Raw genomic sequence first — 14076 nt, forward strand, 5'->3', positions numbered from 1 at the left:
GAAGCGCTGGTGTTATGTCCCGCTTTCTATTTATCTGTTTAGGTTTCCTTGGGTTGGTGGTGTCATTTCCTGCGTTGGTGATGTCATTTTCTGTTCTTTTTCTCAGACGATGGTAGATTGATTTGGAGCCCATCTACCATCGTCTGAGAAAAAGAACAGAAAATGACATCACCAACGCAGGAAATAACACCACCAACCCAAGGAAACCTAAACAGATAAATGGAAAGCGGGACATAACACCAGCGCTTCATCGGAGGCTCACTGATGATGTTACCTAGAATGGTGACGAAACGTCTGAAAACTAACCTTCCAGCTCAGTGAGCAAACTCACATCCAGAACCTCAACCTGAGCTACAAATCTTCTCAAAACTCGCTACAAACCTTCTCCTTCAAACCTTCACCTACAAACCTTCTCAAAAACCTTGGACACCACTAGCTGTCACAGTGGGACTTGAAGCCCTGTCCCTAGACTGAGAGGCTGGATATTTGGATGACTAGCACTATCCACCAGCTGTGGCTTGCACTGTGTAGTGGCTTGAGAGACTTATCAGTTCAGTTCTCTAGTATGGTGTAGGTGCACAGCACACTGTCTGGGCTTCTCCACACAATGGCTCACGCCACATTGTCACTTTTCTTCTACTGAGGTGGGATGGAAAGTAACTAATTGAACTTATGCAAGGCAATGCTGTCTCAAGACACCAAAGACCCGGGTTTGATTCCACCCTCGGGTGACCCTTCTGTGTAGAATTTCCACATTCTCCCTGTGTCTGCGTGGGTTTCCTCTGGGTGCTCCAGTTTGCTCCCACAGTCCAAACAGTAGGTGGACTGGTGACGCTAATTATTCCATATTGTCCAGGGATGAGCAGGCTCAATGTGCTGAATGGCCTGAATCCACACTGTAGGGATTCAATGATTTCTATATTTCCATGATTCTCCTGACACTGCGCAGAGCAGTTTTACTGGAACCCGGAATGACATTTAGTGACTGGGTGGAATATAAATGCTTTCCCATGAAGGCAGTGAGCAGGAAAGGGCAGAACCTTTTGGATTTATATAGCACCTTATGTGCCCGCAGGAGTACATCTCAGCCCATGAAATTGCGGGAGATAGAGACATATTGACTATGTCACTGCACTAGCAATCCAACATCCCAGGCTAATGGTCTAGAGACAAGGGCTCAAATCTCTCCTTTGCAAATGGAGAAATTTTAATTCAGTTGATCAAATCCGGAAGTAAAAGCCTCTTGTACTAATGGCAGCTGTGAAATTAACATGGATTGTTCTAAAAACCAATTGATGGGGAGACAGTAGTGTAGTGGTAATGTTACTGGACTGGTAATCTAGAGACCTCCCAGGCTGATGTTTGGGGGTGTGGGTTTGAACCCTTTAATGGTCGATAGTAATATTTGAATTCAGTAAAATTCTGGAATTAAATGTTAGCCTCATTCCTATCTCGTAACCACTGCTGATTCTCATAAAAATCCATCTGGTTCATTAATGCCCTTTTAGGCAAGGAATCTGCCATCCTTACTTGTTCTGGCCTGCATGTGACTCCAGACTCACATTGACATTATTTACTCTTAACTGCTCTTTGAAATGGTGGAGCAAGCCACTTGGTCTAAGGGCCCCTAATGCTGACCTTGCCCAGTGATGTCCGCAGCTCGTCCCAGAGTAGAACAAGTAGATTTTGACATTTAGTTTGAGGTGACGTGAGGAATGTGTTGCGACAACCATTTTTCACAGAGCACGTTTCCGTGTCCTGTGGTAATGTTCAGATGTTCTGTGTTAGTGATGTTAGTTTCAGGGACAAACCTAGAGCAGAACACGGGGGATAAGTCCCCTATTCTTCAAAATGAGGCAAGGGAGCTTCTGTATTGGCTTGAGATTGCAGATAAGGGCTTGGTTTAAAGCCTCATCCAAAGAGAACATTTCAAACATTGCAGTATTCCCTCAGCACTGCACTGGGGTATCTGCTAGATTCACTATTCAAACCGACAGCCTTCTCACTTGATGTGAGAGTTGACCCATGGAACCAAGTCTGACATTGGAGGAGGTTTACATTTAAATATATTTAAGGAAAGGTTCTCTGACTGACTGGTTTGTGATTGTAAATGAATCATGATAATCTATCCAAAGCATTTACACTTGAACAAGCGCGAAGGGGAATGTAATGGGCCAGTGAAGAACTGGGGACGTGTTAATTTGATAAACAGTTTCCCCATATGGGTAGTTGTTCTGCCTGAGAGAAGGCTGGCATTTGGTTCTGGGCCTTTCATGATTGTTTTCAGCTGATACCCAAGAGCTATGTGGGAGTGGCCCAGCTTGATTCAACCTTCCTGGATTGTGTCCTGAGATACATCTGAGAAAGGGGGTCAGGAATTGGCTTCAATGTCCCTTTAGTCCATGATAGAATGCAATGCAACATCTTTATGTGGCACTACAGCACAACCTGTTGAGTTGTGCCTTACTGTACTCGACTGTATTGATTTAATTCTCGGAAGGGGGTTTGTTTGTACGTGTGTAATATTAGCGCCATTGATGCATTTAGGTGTTTTGGCTGTCACTGTTGTTCTCCGTTGGTTAACAGTGTAGAGTGGAGGAAGAAGTATTCACGTTGATTAAGAAACTAGTTTAATGATCCTGTGGCTCGAACTACCTTTACACCAGTCGTGAATGTGGCCATTCCATCACAGCCAGAGTGGCTCATGCTCTCTCGTGTCTTGTCCAACAAGGGGTGAGGAGAGAAAAACAGAAATTGCCAGAGAAACTCTGCAGGTCCGACAGCATCTGTGGAGAGAAAGCAGAGTCACTGTTTTGGGTCAAGTGTGATGTGACCCACCATGAATATCCTGCTCAATGTCAACTCGTACAAAAAGGGAGCACGAGTAGGCTGTTCGGCCCCTCAACCCTGCGCTGCCATGGTGATCATGGCTGATCTAATTGTTATCCTGAACTGTACATTCCTGCAGATACCCCAATAAACTTACAGCCTCCTTAAGTAAGAATTCAAAAGACTCTCAGCTAGGAGAGACCTAGGGGTTCAGGCACACAATGCATTGAAGTTTATGTCACATGAACAGAGGGTGTTAAAAAGGCGTTTAGCATGCATGTCTTCATTGCTGAGACCTTTGAGTACAGGAATTGGGAAGTCACATTGAGGTTGTTCAGGATGTTGGTAAAGCCTCTTCCAGAATACTGTGGATATTATTCAGCTGGAGAGGGTTCAGAAGAGATTTACCGGAATGTTGCTGGGAATCTAAGGTTTGACTTATAAGGAATGGCTGGATAGACTGAGACTTTATTCACAGGAGCGTAGGAGTTTGAGGGGTAACCTTTTGTAGAGGTTTAAAAAATCATGAGGGGTATAGATAAGTGATTAGCAGGTATCTTTTCCCTAGGGCAGGGAATTTCAAGACTAGTGGCCATATTTTTAAGGTGAGAGAGAAAGATTTAAAAACGACATGGGCGACAGCTTTTTTAACAGTAGTTTGTGTGTGGAATGAACTCCTAGAGGAAGTGGTGGATGGGGGTACGTTTATAACGTTTAATAGATGTTTAGGTAAACAGATGAATAAGAAATATTTGGACAAGCTTGATTATTGTAGCAAAGATCCAGTTCACCAGAGTTTTGGGTCAGCTTGGAAAATTCTGGAATTGTCAGAACAATTATGAGTCTTTTGATGTCCCAAGATGACTGACCGGAATAGCAAACTGAGGATGTGTGTGAGATCTGGTGTCATTCTGACCATTTAGTAGTTGCCTGCTATGGAGAGATGAGTTTGTGTGGGATGTATTATATGATCTTCAGGTGGTTAAGGGTGGGTTTTGTTGATGATGTTGTGATTTTAATTTCTGTACTTTTCTCCATTTCTCTCCTACTTTTGTTCTGTCACATTTCATCCGTATTCCAGATGTTCCTCCTCGAACGACATGAAAAATTCTTCTGTGTCAGCCATTGGTGTGAACACAGTACCAGGATAAATCTGTATTTAAAGCAGCTCCTGTTTTCCAAGACTAGTATAATGTAGACGCCTTTTATAAAGAAAATAAAATCCACGTATACGCTAGCTGTAAGCAGTTATCTTTTCTCACCGAAGAGGGGCTCTGACCTCCAGTGAGATTCAATCCTGTGTTGTGAAGATACACAATTGAAAACCTTGCCATTTCTCCACCAACTCGATCCAATTGTCTTTGCAGAATAAGCTTTGCTTGAAAAAAGACTGGCATTTTGTCCCAGTCGTTTTGCTGATTTGTTATCAGGCTGATTTGCAAGAATACAAATTTAAGAGAAAAACCAGCTTGTTTACCACATTTGAAGGAGAGTGCTGTTTGGGTGGTGAGTGAGCTCTGTTGGAGGCGTTGCCACTGAGAATGCAGCAGTTAAAATTGATTGACAATTAACAACCAGAATTTATTTCAGTCCTAAAGAAGGAAGGTTGATGAATTTGATAGTCTTGATAATAGCCCTGAGAAATGAACCAGCTAATGGCTGTTTGCTGTTTTGTTGAGTTGAAACAGTGCAATGTGTGTACATGATAATAAAATGTGAGGCTGGATGAACACAGCAGGCCCAGCAGCATCTTAAGAGCACAAAAGCTGACGTTTCGGGCCTCGACCCTTCATCAGAGAGGGGGATGGGGAGAGGGTTCTGGAATAAATAGGGAGAGAGGGGGAGGCGGACTGAAGATGGAGAGAAAAGAAGATAGGTGGAGAGGAGAGTATAGGTGGGGAGGTAGGGAGGGGAGAGGTCAGTCCAGGGAAGACAGACAGGTCAAGGAGGTGGGATGAGGTTAGTAGGTAGGAGATGGAGGTGCGGCTTGGGGTGGGAGGAAGGGATGGGTGAGAGGAAGAACAGGTTAGGGAGGCAGAGACAGGTTGGACTGGTTTTGGGATGCAGTGGGTGGAGGGGAAGAGCTGGGCTGGTTGTGTGGTGCAGTGGGGAGAGGGGACAAACTGGCTGGTTTTGGGATGCGGTGGGGGAAGGGGAGATTTTGAAGCTGTGCAGTGCACCCACTGCATCCCAAAACCAGTCCAACCTGTCTCTGCCTTCCCAGCTTGTTCTTCCTCTCATCCATCTCTTCGTCCCACCCCAAGCCGCACCTCCATCTCCTACCTACTAACCTCATCCCACCTCCTTGACCTGTCCGTCTTCCCTGGACTGACCTATCCCCTCCCTACCTCCCCACCTATATGCTCCTCTCCACCTATCTTCTTTTCTCTCCATCTTCGGTCCGCCTCCCCCTCGCTCCCTATTTATTCCAGAACCCTCACCCCATCCCCCTCTCTGATGAAGGGTCTAGGCCCGAAACGTCAGCTTTTGTGCTCCTGAGATGTTGCTTGGCCCGCTGTGTTCATCCAGCTCCACACTTTATTATCTTGGATTCTCCAGCATCTGCAGTTCCCAGTTATCACGTTTGTACATGTTTTTTTTCTACCTGCCAAGTCCAGGGCTCTGTGTGTATAGAGCTTCCAGCACCTGCATGGGTACTACACTGAGAGCCGGACTGACATTCTGAACTGACTAATGAGCAGTTTTGACAAAAGTTTGCTGAGCAGTACTCAATTTTTGTACCAGAAAGTGACCATTTGTGCCTGATTTGATTGTGTTTACCTGATGAAAGTTGTCTGGGTTACTGGGGGAAGTAATGAACCTCCTTTCCTTAAACAAAGCAAGAATTTCCAACTAACATGAGTCAGCAGCTGCTGACTAATTGAACTTGCATAACCAAAACAAATTTATCTCCATGGAAACAGATGCGTTTCCAGCCTTACACTGACTCTGGTGTGAGTGGTTATTTGAGAGTAATGTGCGCGTTGAAGTGTGATTGTCATTCAAGTTGAGCAGATTCCTACTTGCTGTTCCTGTTGTGTGATGTGTCACTTGTTTTGTCTGTAGGCTGGATTTCTTCTGCCTCTCAGTGGTGGTAGCGATAGCTCAGCTACAGCCTGTATTGTCTATTCCATGTGTCATCAGGTGTGCCTTGCTGCGAGTAATGGAAGTAAGTTGCTCTCAAGTTACCCATTGATTACCATAACCCACCTGGTTCCCTTTAGGGAAGAAAATCTACCATCCTTACCCAGTCTGGCTTACAGGTAATTTCAGACCCAAATAATATGGTTGACTGTTGATTTACCTGTGGGCAACTGAGGATGGACAATGAATTATCCTCCACAACTGAGAATTCCCCAGCACCTTTGTCAACAGGGCTCTCAACCACGTCTGACCCATCTCCCACACTTCTGCCCTCACCCCCTCTCTTCCCTCTTGCAACAGCGATAGGATTCTCCTCGTCCTTACCTACCACCCCCCAATGTCCACATCCAGAAGATCATTAGATGCATTTCTGACACCTCCTGCAAGATGCCACTGCCAGACACATACTTCCCTCCCCTCTCTTGATTGCCTTCTGTAGGGACTGTTCCCTCTGGGAAACCCTGGTCCACTCTTCCTTCATTCCCCCCGAACTTCATGGCAGCTTCCCCTGCAACCAGTGAAGATGGAAACACCTGCCCATTTACCTCCTCCCTCCCCAGTATCCAAGGGCCCAAACATACTTTCCAGGTGAAGCAACACTTCACCTGTACTTCCCAGAATCTAATCTACTGCATTCGCTGCTCACAATGTGGTCTCCTCTACACTGGGGAAAACGAAGCATAGACTGGGTGACTGCTTTGCAGAACATCTACGTTCTATACGCAGAAAAGACCCTGAGCTTCCAATTGCTTGCCACTTTAACACACCACCCTGTTCCCTGGCCAACATCTCTGGCTCTGGCTTGCTGCAGTGTTCCAGCGAAGCTCAAGGCAAGCTGGAAGAACAACACCTCATTTTCTTCCTGGAGACCCTGCAGCCCTCTACGTTGTATAATTTTAGGGCCTAAACTCTCCCATGTCCCAGTCCCCTAACCCACACACCAGGCCTTGTATTAAGAAGTCTTCCATTACAAACTACCTATTGTTAGGCACTAACAGTCCCCATTAACAGCTATTCACCCTCTGAGCCAGATCGTTATCCACTCCATTGTCTGTCCAACTGCTCTTCTCTCTCTTTGGGCTCCATCCCCACCTATAGTTTACTCCTTACCCACTCCCCCTCTCTATCTGCTGCATATAAACCAACATTTCCCCAGCTACCATCCGTTCTGAGGAAGGGTCACCGGCCCGAATGTTAACTCTAATGCTGCCAGACCTGCTGAGCTTTTCCAGCAACTTCTGTTTGTGTTTCTGATTTGCAGCATCCGCAGTTCTTTCCATTTTTTATGGACAACGAGTGTTGGCATAGACAGTGACACAGTCATCCCATGAGCAATAAAATAAAGATGACCATCTGAATTAGGAACAGGAGTTTCCATTTGCCTCTTTGGCCTGCTCCAATATTTAGTAATGCCCACCATCTACAGGGCACAGTCAGGTCCTGCCTGGATGAGTGCAGCTACAACACTCAAAGTTGACAGCTTCCAGAACAAAGCAGGCCACTTGATTGGCACTACACCATGGCTGTTCTGATTATGTTCCAAATTCCACATTCCCATCCATCCCCACTAAACTTGAATTCTTGTTAGACAAGAGAGTTGGTTCACATCCGTAATTAAAATATTCATTGACCCTCCCCAAGTGCCACACCTCCCCACCCCAACTCTCTGGCACCCTCTGCTTCGCAAATGTCTTTCAACTCGCGGAAAGAAAAACATTCCCTTCATCTCCGTGTACTAAAAGGGTGACTCCTAATTTTTAAACCCATGTTTTTGAATCCCTCCTAATGCAGCTTGAACTAATGTGGTTGCAGGCACATTGTGAAATGGCATTTTTCATATTCAGGCCTGTGTACCCTTTTCTTTTTTTTTGGAGGCTCTGGCTTTCATGCTGTGTGAAGTCCCAAGCAATAAAACAAACAATCCGACTTGGTGCCAATAACAATATCCTTGCTTTGAGAGAGGAGGGAAGAATGTTTATCAACTGTGCAGGCTGTTCTCTACACATCTGAGCAGCTGAGTATTGGCAGAGGCTTACCAGTAGGAGGTGATGTAAACCAAGGCTGGAAATACTGTGTGAAAGAGGAAATTAAGTAGAATCACAGAATTGTTCAGCGTAGAAGACCATTTGGCCTGTATCCACAATCCTTATCCAGTCTCACACTAATTGATTTTTTTTTTAAAGCATACTTCACCCTATACAAGATAACAAAACATGGAGCTGGATGAACACAGCAGGCCAGCAGCATCTTAGGAGCACAAAAGATGCTGCTGGCCTCCTGTGTTCATCCAGCTCCACACTTTGTTATCTCGGATTCTCCAGCATCTGCAGTTCCCATTATCTTTTCACCCAATACAGTTTGTTTTTTTTTAAAAAGTAGAAAAAGTTAGATTTTTGCAATCTGTGAAGTTTGTCTTAATTTAGCTGTAAATTGATGAGGAATGCTTTCAAGAAAGGTTCAGCAACTTACAGCAGTTCGCTGGGATGATGTTACTGGCAATGTGCTCTCCTAGGTTGTTTGGGAAAATGTTGAAGTTTTTGTTTCATCTGTCCAGATCAGCAGGTGATTGAAGATGCCCGGAGGATAGTGAATGATCCTCAGTACGTCCCCAAGGACCCACGGGAATTTTGTAACCGGATCTTTATCACCTGCTACATGGCGAGTGAGAACTCTTCACGAGACACTTGCAATCGAGCCAAAGAGTTGGCAGAGCAAATAGGCAGGTAAGGCATTAGTGGAAGCAGGAAGTCAGTTTGTGTTGTCATGGCATTTTATGCACTGGTTCAGTCTTCTCTCTGGAACTTTCTGATTTATGCTTCAAAAAAAGGACAGCACAGTGGTTGGCACCGCTGCCTCCCAGCGCCAGGGACCCGGGTTCAGTTCCACCCTCGGGTGACCGTCTGTGTGGAGTTTGCACATTCTCCCTGTGTCTGTGTGGATTTCCTCTGGGTGCTCTGGTTTCCTTCCCACAGACCAAAGATTGGCCATGCTAAACTGCCCATAGTGTCCAAGGATATGCAGACTGGGTGGATTAGCCATGGGAAATGCAGGATTACAGGGATGGGGTAGTGAGGTGGATCTGGGTGGGATGCTCTTTGGAGGGTTGATGTGGACTCGGGCTAAATGGCCCCCATCCACACTTTAGGGATTCGATGATTAAAACTTCTTAACAGTATTCTCCTTGAGGCTGTACTTGATGAGGTTACAGACCTCATAACACTTGTGGCTAACTATAGTTTTTTGGGGTCAAAATTGTAAACCCATTTTAATTTCTCCCACTTTTCTGTGTCTTGATTAGTGAATGATTGAATTTGTCCTCTGAGGAATGATTAAATAGCCTGGATCTCTAACCTTTGGAGTTTAGAAGATTGAGAGGTGGTCACAATCAAAGAAATTCATTTTCTTCAGCAATCAACAGGGTAAATACAGGAAGGATGTTTTGCCCGTCAGGTGGATGAGGGGACACGGTCTCAGAATATGGAGAAACGTATTCCGAAATAAAATGAAAAAGAAGTCAGTGAATCTTTGGGAATCTGTCTCCTAGTGGTCTGTGAAGGATCAGCCTTTGAATGTGTTTGAGATGGTGGATCAATAGACTTACACAGATTTAAAACTATTAAAGGGTACAGTGATCATAATTTCATGGGTTTTAAGATAGTTATGGAAAAAGAAAAGACTGGTCCTTGGGTGAAAGTGCTAAATTGGGGGAACTGCACTGGGGAGAAACTGGAGAAATTGGGCTGAGAGCACCTGCTCGAAAGTAAACTCACATCTGGCATAACAAGATGTGTTGCTGGATGGACACAGCAGGCCAGCAGCATCAGAGGAGCAGGAGGAGGATAGCAAAACCTGTCCATCTTCTCTCCCACCTGTCCGCCACTCCCACTTCACTGATTAATCCCCACCACCTGCACTCACCTATCACCATCCCACCTGCCTTCCCCAGCCCAACCCCTCCTCTGTCTCTTTATTTCCCAGCTCCCTTTCCCCTTCCCATTTCTGAAGAAGGCTCCTGACCCGAAACGTCAACTTTCCTGCTCCTCTGATGCTGCCTGGCCTGCTGTGCTCCTCCAGCTCCACACTGTGTTATCTCTGGCATGTGGGAGTCTCTTTAAAGGCTAGTTGATCAAAATTCAGGTTCAGCATGTTCCTGTGAGGATTAAAGATAAGGATGGCAAAATTCAGGAACCTTCGATGTCGAGAGATATTGAAAGTTTTTCAAAAAGGAAAAGGAAGCTTACATAGGATTTAGGAGACTGATATTGGATAAGGCCTTTAGGAGTATAAAGGAAACACAAAAAGAACTTAAAAAGAAATTTAGTGGGCTAGAAGAGGCCATGAAATGTTCTTTGCAATTACGATTAAGGAGAATCCGAAGGCAATTTATATGTATATGAGAAGGAAGAGGGTAAGTAGGGAAAAGGTATGTTCACTCAAGGACAAAGGAAGGAATTTCAGTGGAGCCAAAGTTGCTGCTAGAGGTCTTTAATGAGTACAATGCATTATTACTCACCGAGGATATGGATGTGGATAATGGTAAGATTGGAGAAGGGTTTATTGATACTGTAAAGCATGTCAATACTAAGAAGGAAGTCATGTTGGGTATCCTGAAAAACATTGAGGTAAATAAGGCCCCAAGTCCTGATGGGATCTATTCCACGATTTTGTGGGAGGCAAGGAAAGAGATTGCTGGGGCCTTGAATGGGACCTTTGTATCTGCTTTAGTCACAGGCAACGTTCCAGAAGGCTGGAGAATAGCCAATGTTGTTCCTTTGTTAAGAGGCAGAACAGGGATAATCCTGGGAATTAGCGGCTGGTGAGCATTAAATCAGTAGTAAGGAAATTATTGGAAAAGATTCTTGGGCAGAATTTACTTGCATTTGGAGAAGAGTTGACTTATTGTGAATAGTCAGCATGGCTTTATGTGGGAGAGGTCTTGTTTTTCTTTTGAGGAAGTGACAATTGATGAGTATAAGGCAGAGGATGTTGCCTGCATGAACTTTTGGTAAAGCAATTGATGAGATCCCTCTTTGTAGGCTGGTCCAAAACATCAACCTGTATCCACGGTAAATTGGCAAGTGGATACAAAAATGGCTCAGCCATAAAAGACACAGAATAGTTGTAGAGTGGTGTTTTTCTAATTGTAGGTTGGTGACTAGTGGTGTTCCACGAGAATCAGTGCTGAGACCTCTGTTTGTAATATACATAAATAATTTGGATCAAAGTGTAAGTGGCCTGATTAATAACTTCGCAGATGACTCCAAAATTTATGGAGTTGTGTTTAGCAAGGAGAATTGTCACAGGGCTCAGCAGGATATAGATCAACTGGAAAGTTGGGCAGAGAAATGGCAGAATTTAATCTGGACAAGTGTGAGTTGATGTATGTTGGGAGGTCAAATGCAAGAGGAAATTATACAGTAAACGGCAGGATCCTTAGCAGCACTGATACATCAATGAAGAGGAAGAGGATGGCTTAAATTGGTGTCCCTTTATTTTGATACTTTGCCCTCTGGTCCCAGACTTTCCCATGGGATGGGAAACATCCTCTCCTCATTTAACCCAGCAAGCACCTTAAGAATCCAATAAGTTTCAATGAGGTAAGTGAGGGTAGGTCCAAAACTAACAAGAAATGATTTATGAGAGTGATACCAGTGCTGAAAGGTCTCAACGAGCAGCAAAGACTGTTGGGGCTTGTTCTTCGAGTAAACACTGTGCCGGATAGAGCACTTGAACATGACGGTGATATTTGAGGAAATAATTAATGTCACAGCACAGATCAGAGCCCATTTGGTTAAATGCCAATATTTATATCTTCCTGTTTTGTCTCATCCCATCAAACTACCTTTTCATTTCCAGTTCCAGCCTGCTTTGCCATTAACCAGATTGATGCCATTCTTTTTAACCTCTCACTCTCTCCTTGAGTGAGCGTGTGGAGCTCGCTCCCACTGGTGGTTGTTACAGCGAATGTTATCATTGCTTTTTACAGGAAGCCAGACAAGAACCTAAACAGAAAAGAAGGATATTTTGATGAAGGTGGGATAAAGATTTAGGACGATGTAAACACAGACTAAATGGGCTTTTCCTGTGCTCTTTGTGTGGAATTACAAGGTCTCTCGCTCTGTCATGCTCACATTATTCCCCCCCACCTCTTTGTCTCTGCCTCTCTGTCTGTTCCCTTTCTGCCTGTATATGTGTGTGTCTTTTCTTTCTCTCTCTCTTTCTTTTCCATCTCTCTCCATGTTGATGAGCTATCAGATATCTGCAATTGTTAACAATTCTTGCAGACTCCAGAGAAAGGCTAGTGCTGCTGCCTTACGGTGCCCAGGTTCAATTCCAGCCTTGGGTGGGTGTCGACTCTGTCTGCGTGCAGTTTGCACTTTGTCTCCGTGTCTGCATGGGTTTCCTCCCATAGCCCAAAGATGTGCAGGTTAGGTGGATTGGCCATGCTAAAAATTGTCCGTGCTGTCCAGGAATGTGAGAGTTAGTGGCTTAGCCACAGGAATTGCAGGGCTACAGTGATGGGGTGGGATGTGCTTCAGAGGGTTAGTGAAGACTCGATGGGCCAAATGGCTTCTTTCTGCACTGTAGGGATTCTGTGATTCTATGATATTCACTTGGGTTGCAAGTCCGTAGCTCCCTGACTTGGGTGACACAAATGGATAAGTAGAGGTGTATGGCATGGTTGCGTTCATTGTTTAGGGCATTGTGTATAATAGTTGGCAGGTTATGTTGCAGCTGGATAAGACTTTGGTCAAGCCACATTTGGAGCACTGCGCACGATTCTGGTTGCCACTGTAGGAAGGATGCAGGGGCTTTGGAGAGGGTGCAAAAGAGATTTCCCAGGATATTCTCTGAAGAAGGTTCTGGGCCTGAAACATCAGCTTTCCTGCCCGTCTGATGCTGCTTGGCCTGCTGTGTTCATCCAGCTGTTCACCTTGTTATTTCAGTTTTCCCAGGATATTGCCTGGATAGGAGTGTATTAGGTGTAGGGAGAGATTAGCAAACTTTGATTGTTTTCACGAGAGTGTTGGAGGTGGAGGGATAACCTGATAGAAGCTCACTAAATTATGAGACACATGGATGGGCTGGATGGTCGAAGTCTCTTTCCCCAGGGTGGAAATGTCAAATAATTGGGGGTGCATCGGTTTAAGGTGAGGAGGGAAGAGGGAGGTGTGCAAGGCAAGTTTTTGTTTAAAGGGTGGTAGGTGCCTGGAATGTGCTGCCAGGGGATTTGGTAGAAGCGGATATGACAGCAACATTTAAGAGGCATTTAGATGGACACGTGAACAGACAGGGAAGAGAGGGATATGGACCATGTACAGGCAGATGGCATTAGTTTACAATGGCATCATGGTTATCACAGACATGGTGGGCTGAAGGGCCTATTCCTGTGCTGTTCAGTGTTCTGAATGAAGGTAATTCAGGAAACTGCTGTTGAAGTTGTTTAATAAACTAATGTCCAGGTGTTAAAAAGCCTTTTTAGAGATTGACCACAACTTAGCACTGACACCTGCTTCCACTGTTCCTTTCTCGATTCTTTTTTTTCTGTCCAGACAATAACTCACCTTGAGGAAAATCTCAGCCTTTCCTCTTCCTCCTTCGAATCAACAGGAGAGTCTTCTACCAGCCCCTGTTTTTGGATCCTCCAATCCCTGCCAACACCCCACTGCAGAAGAACTCTTTTTTTTTCCCTGTAAATAAACCAAATCATCAAATTAACAAGTCCCCCAAAAATAAATGCTACCGATCAGGAGCAGCAAAATAATAACCAAGCAGTCAAATTCAAAAACCAAAGGAGGGGGGTGCTAAATGGAAATGATATTTGAGGGGGAGGTGATGTACTCCAGCTCCGATGTACCTACCTTTTCCTGAAAGACCTCGGGGGATTCCACGCGTTCCCCATCCTAGGACATGGGGCACAGATGTAACCACAGAAAAGACTCAAGGCATTTGGGAATTACAGCTATCTTTATGGACCCCTGCCTGGCCTGTGGATGTCAGCTTTTGTCAGGCCCACAAGGTGTCCTCTGATATGCCTGTACCCCCTCCACTGGATTCTTCAAGATCAAGAGCGTGGGGCTTACCAGAAGGCTTTTTAAAGAA

General features: G+C 44.9%; 1 protein-coding gene across 4 annotated transcripts in view; it reads left to right on the forward strand.

Annotated features, from left to right (window-relative positions):
• Positions 1-14076, forward strand: part of nadsyn1 (NAD synthetase 1) — an 81046-nt gene that overhangs the window by 43084 nt on the left and 23886 nt on the right. For all 4 annotated transcript variants that reach the window (XM_048546063.2, XM_048546062.2, XM_059652197.1 and 1 more), the window contains 2 exons: positions 5896-5998; positions 8528-8696. In XM_048546063.2, the coding sequence (XP_048402020.1) occupies positions 5896-5998; positions 8528-8696 (272 nt within the window). The remainder of the gene's footprint in view (positions 1-5895; positions 5999-8527; positions 8697-14076) is intronic.

This window comes from Stegostoma tigrinum, chromosome 17, assembly GCF_030684315.1.
Source record: "Stegostoma tigrinum isolate sSteTig4 chromosome 17, sSteTig4.hap1, whole genome shotgun sequence".
In the NCBI taxonomy this organism is placed as follows: domain Eukaryota; kingdom Metazoa; phylum Chordata; class Chondrichthyes; order Orectolobiformes; family Stegostomatidae; genus Stegostoma; species Stegostoma tigrinum.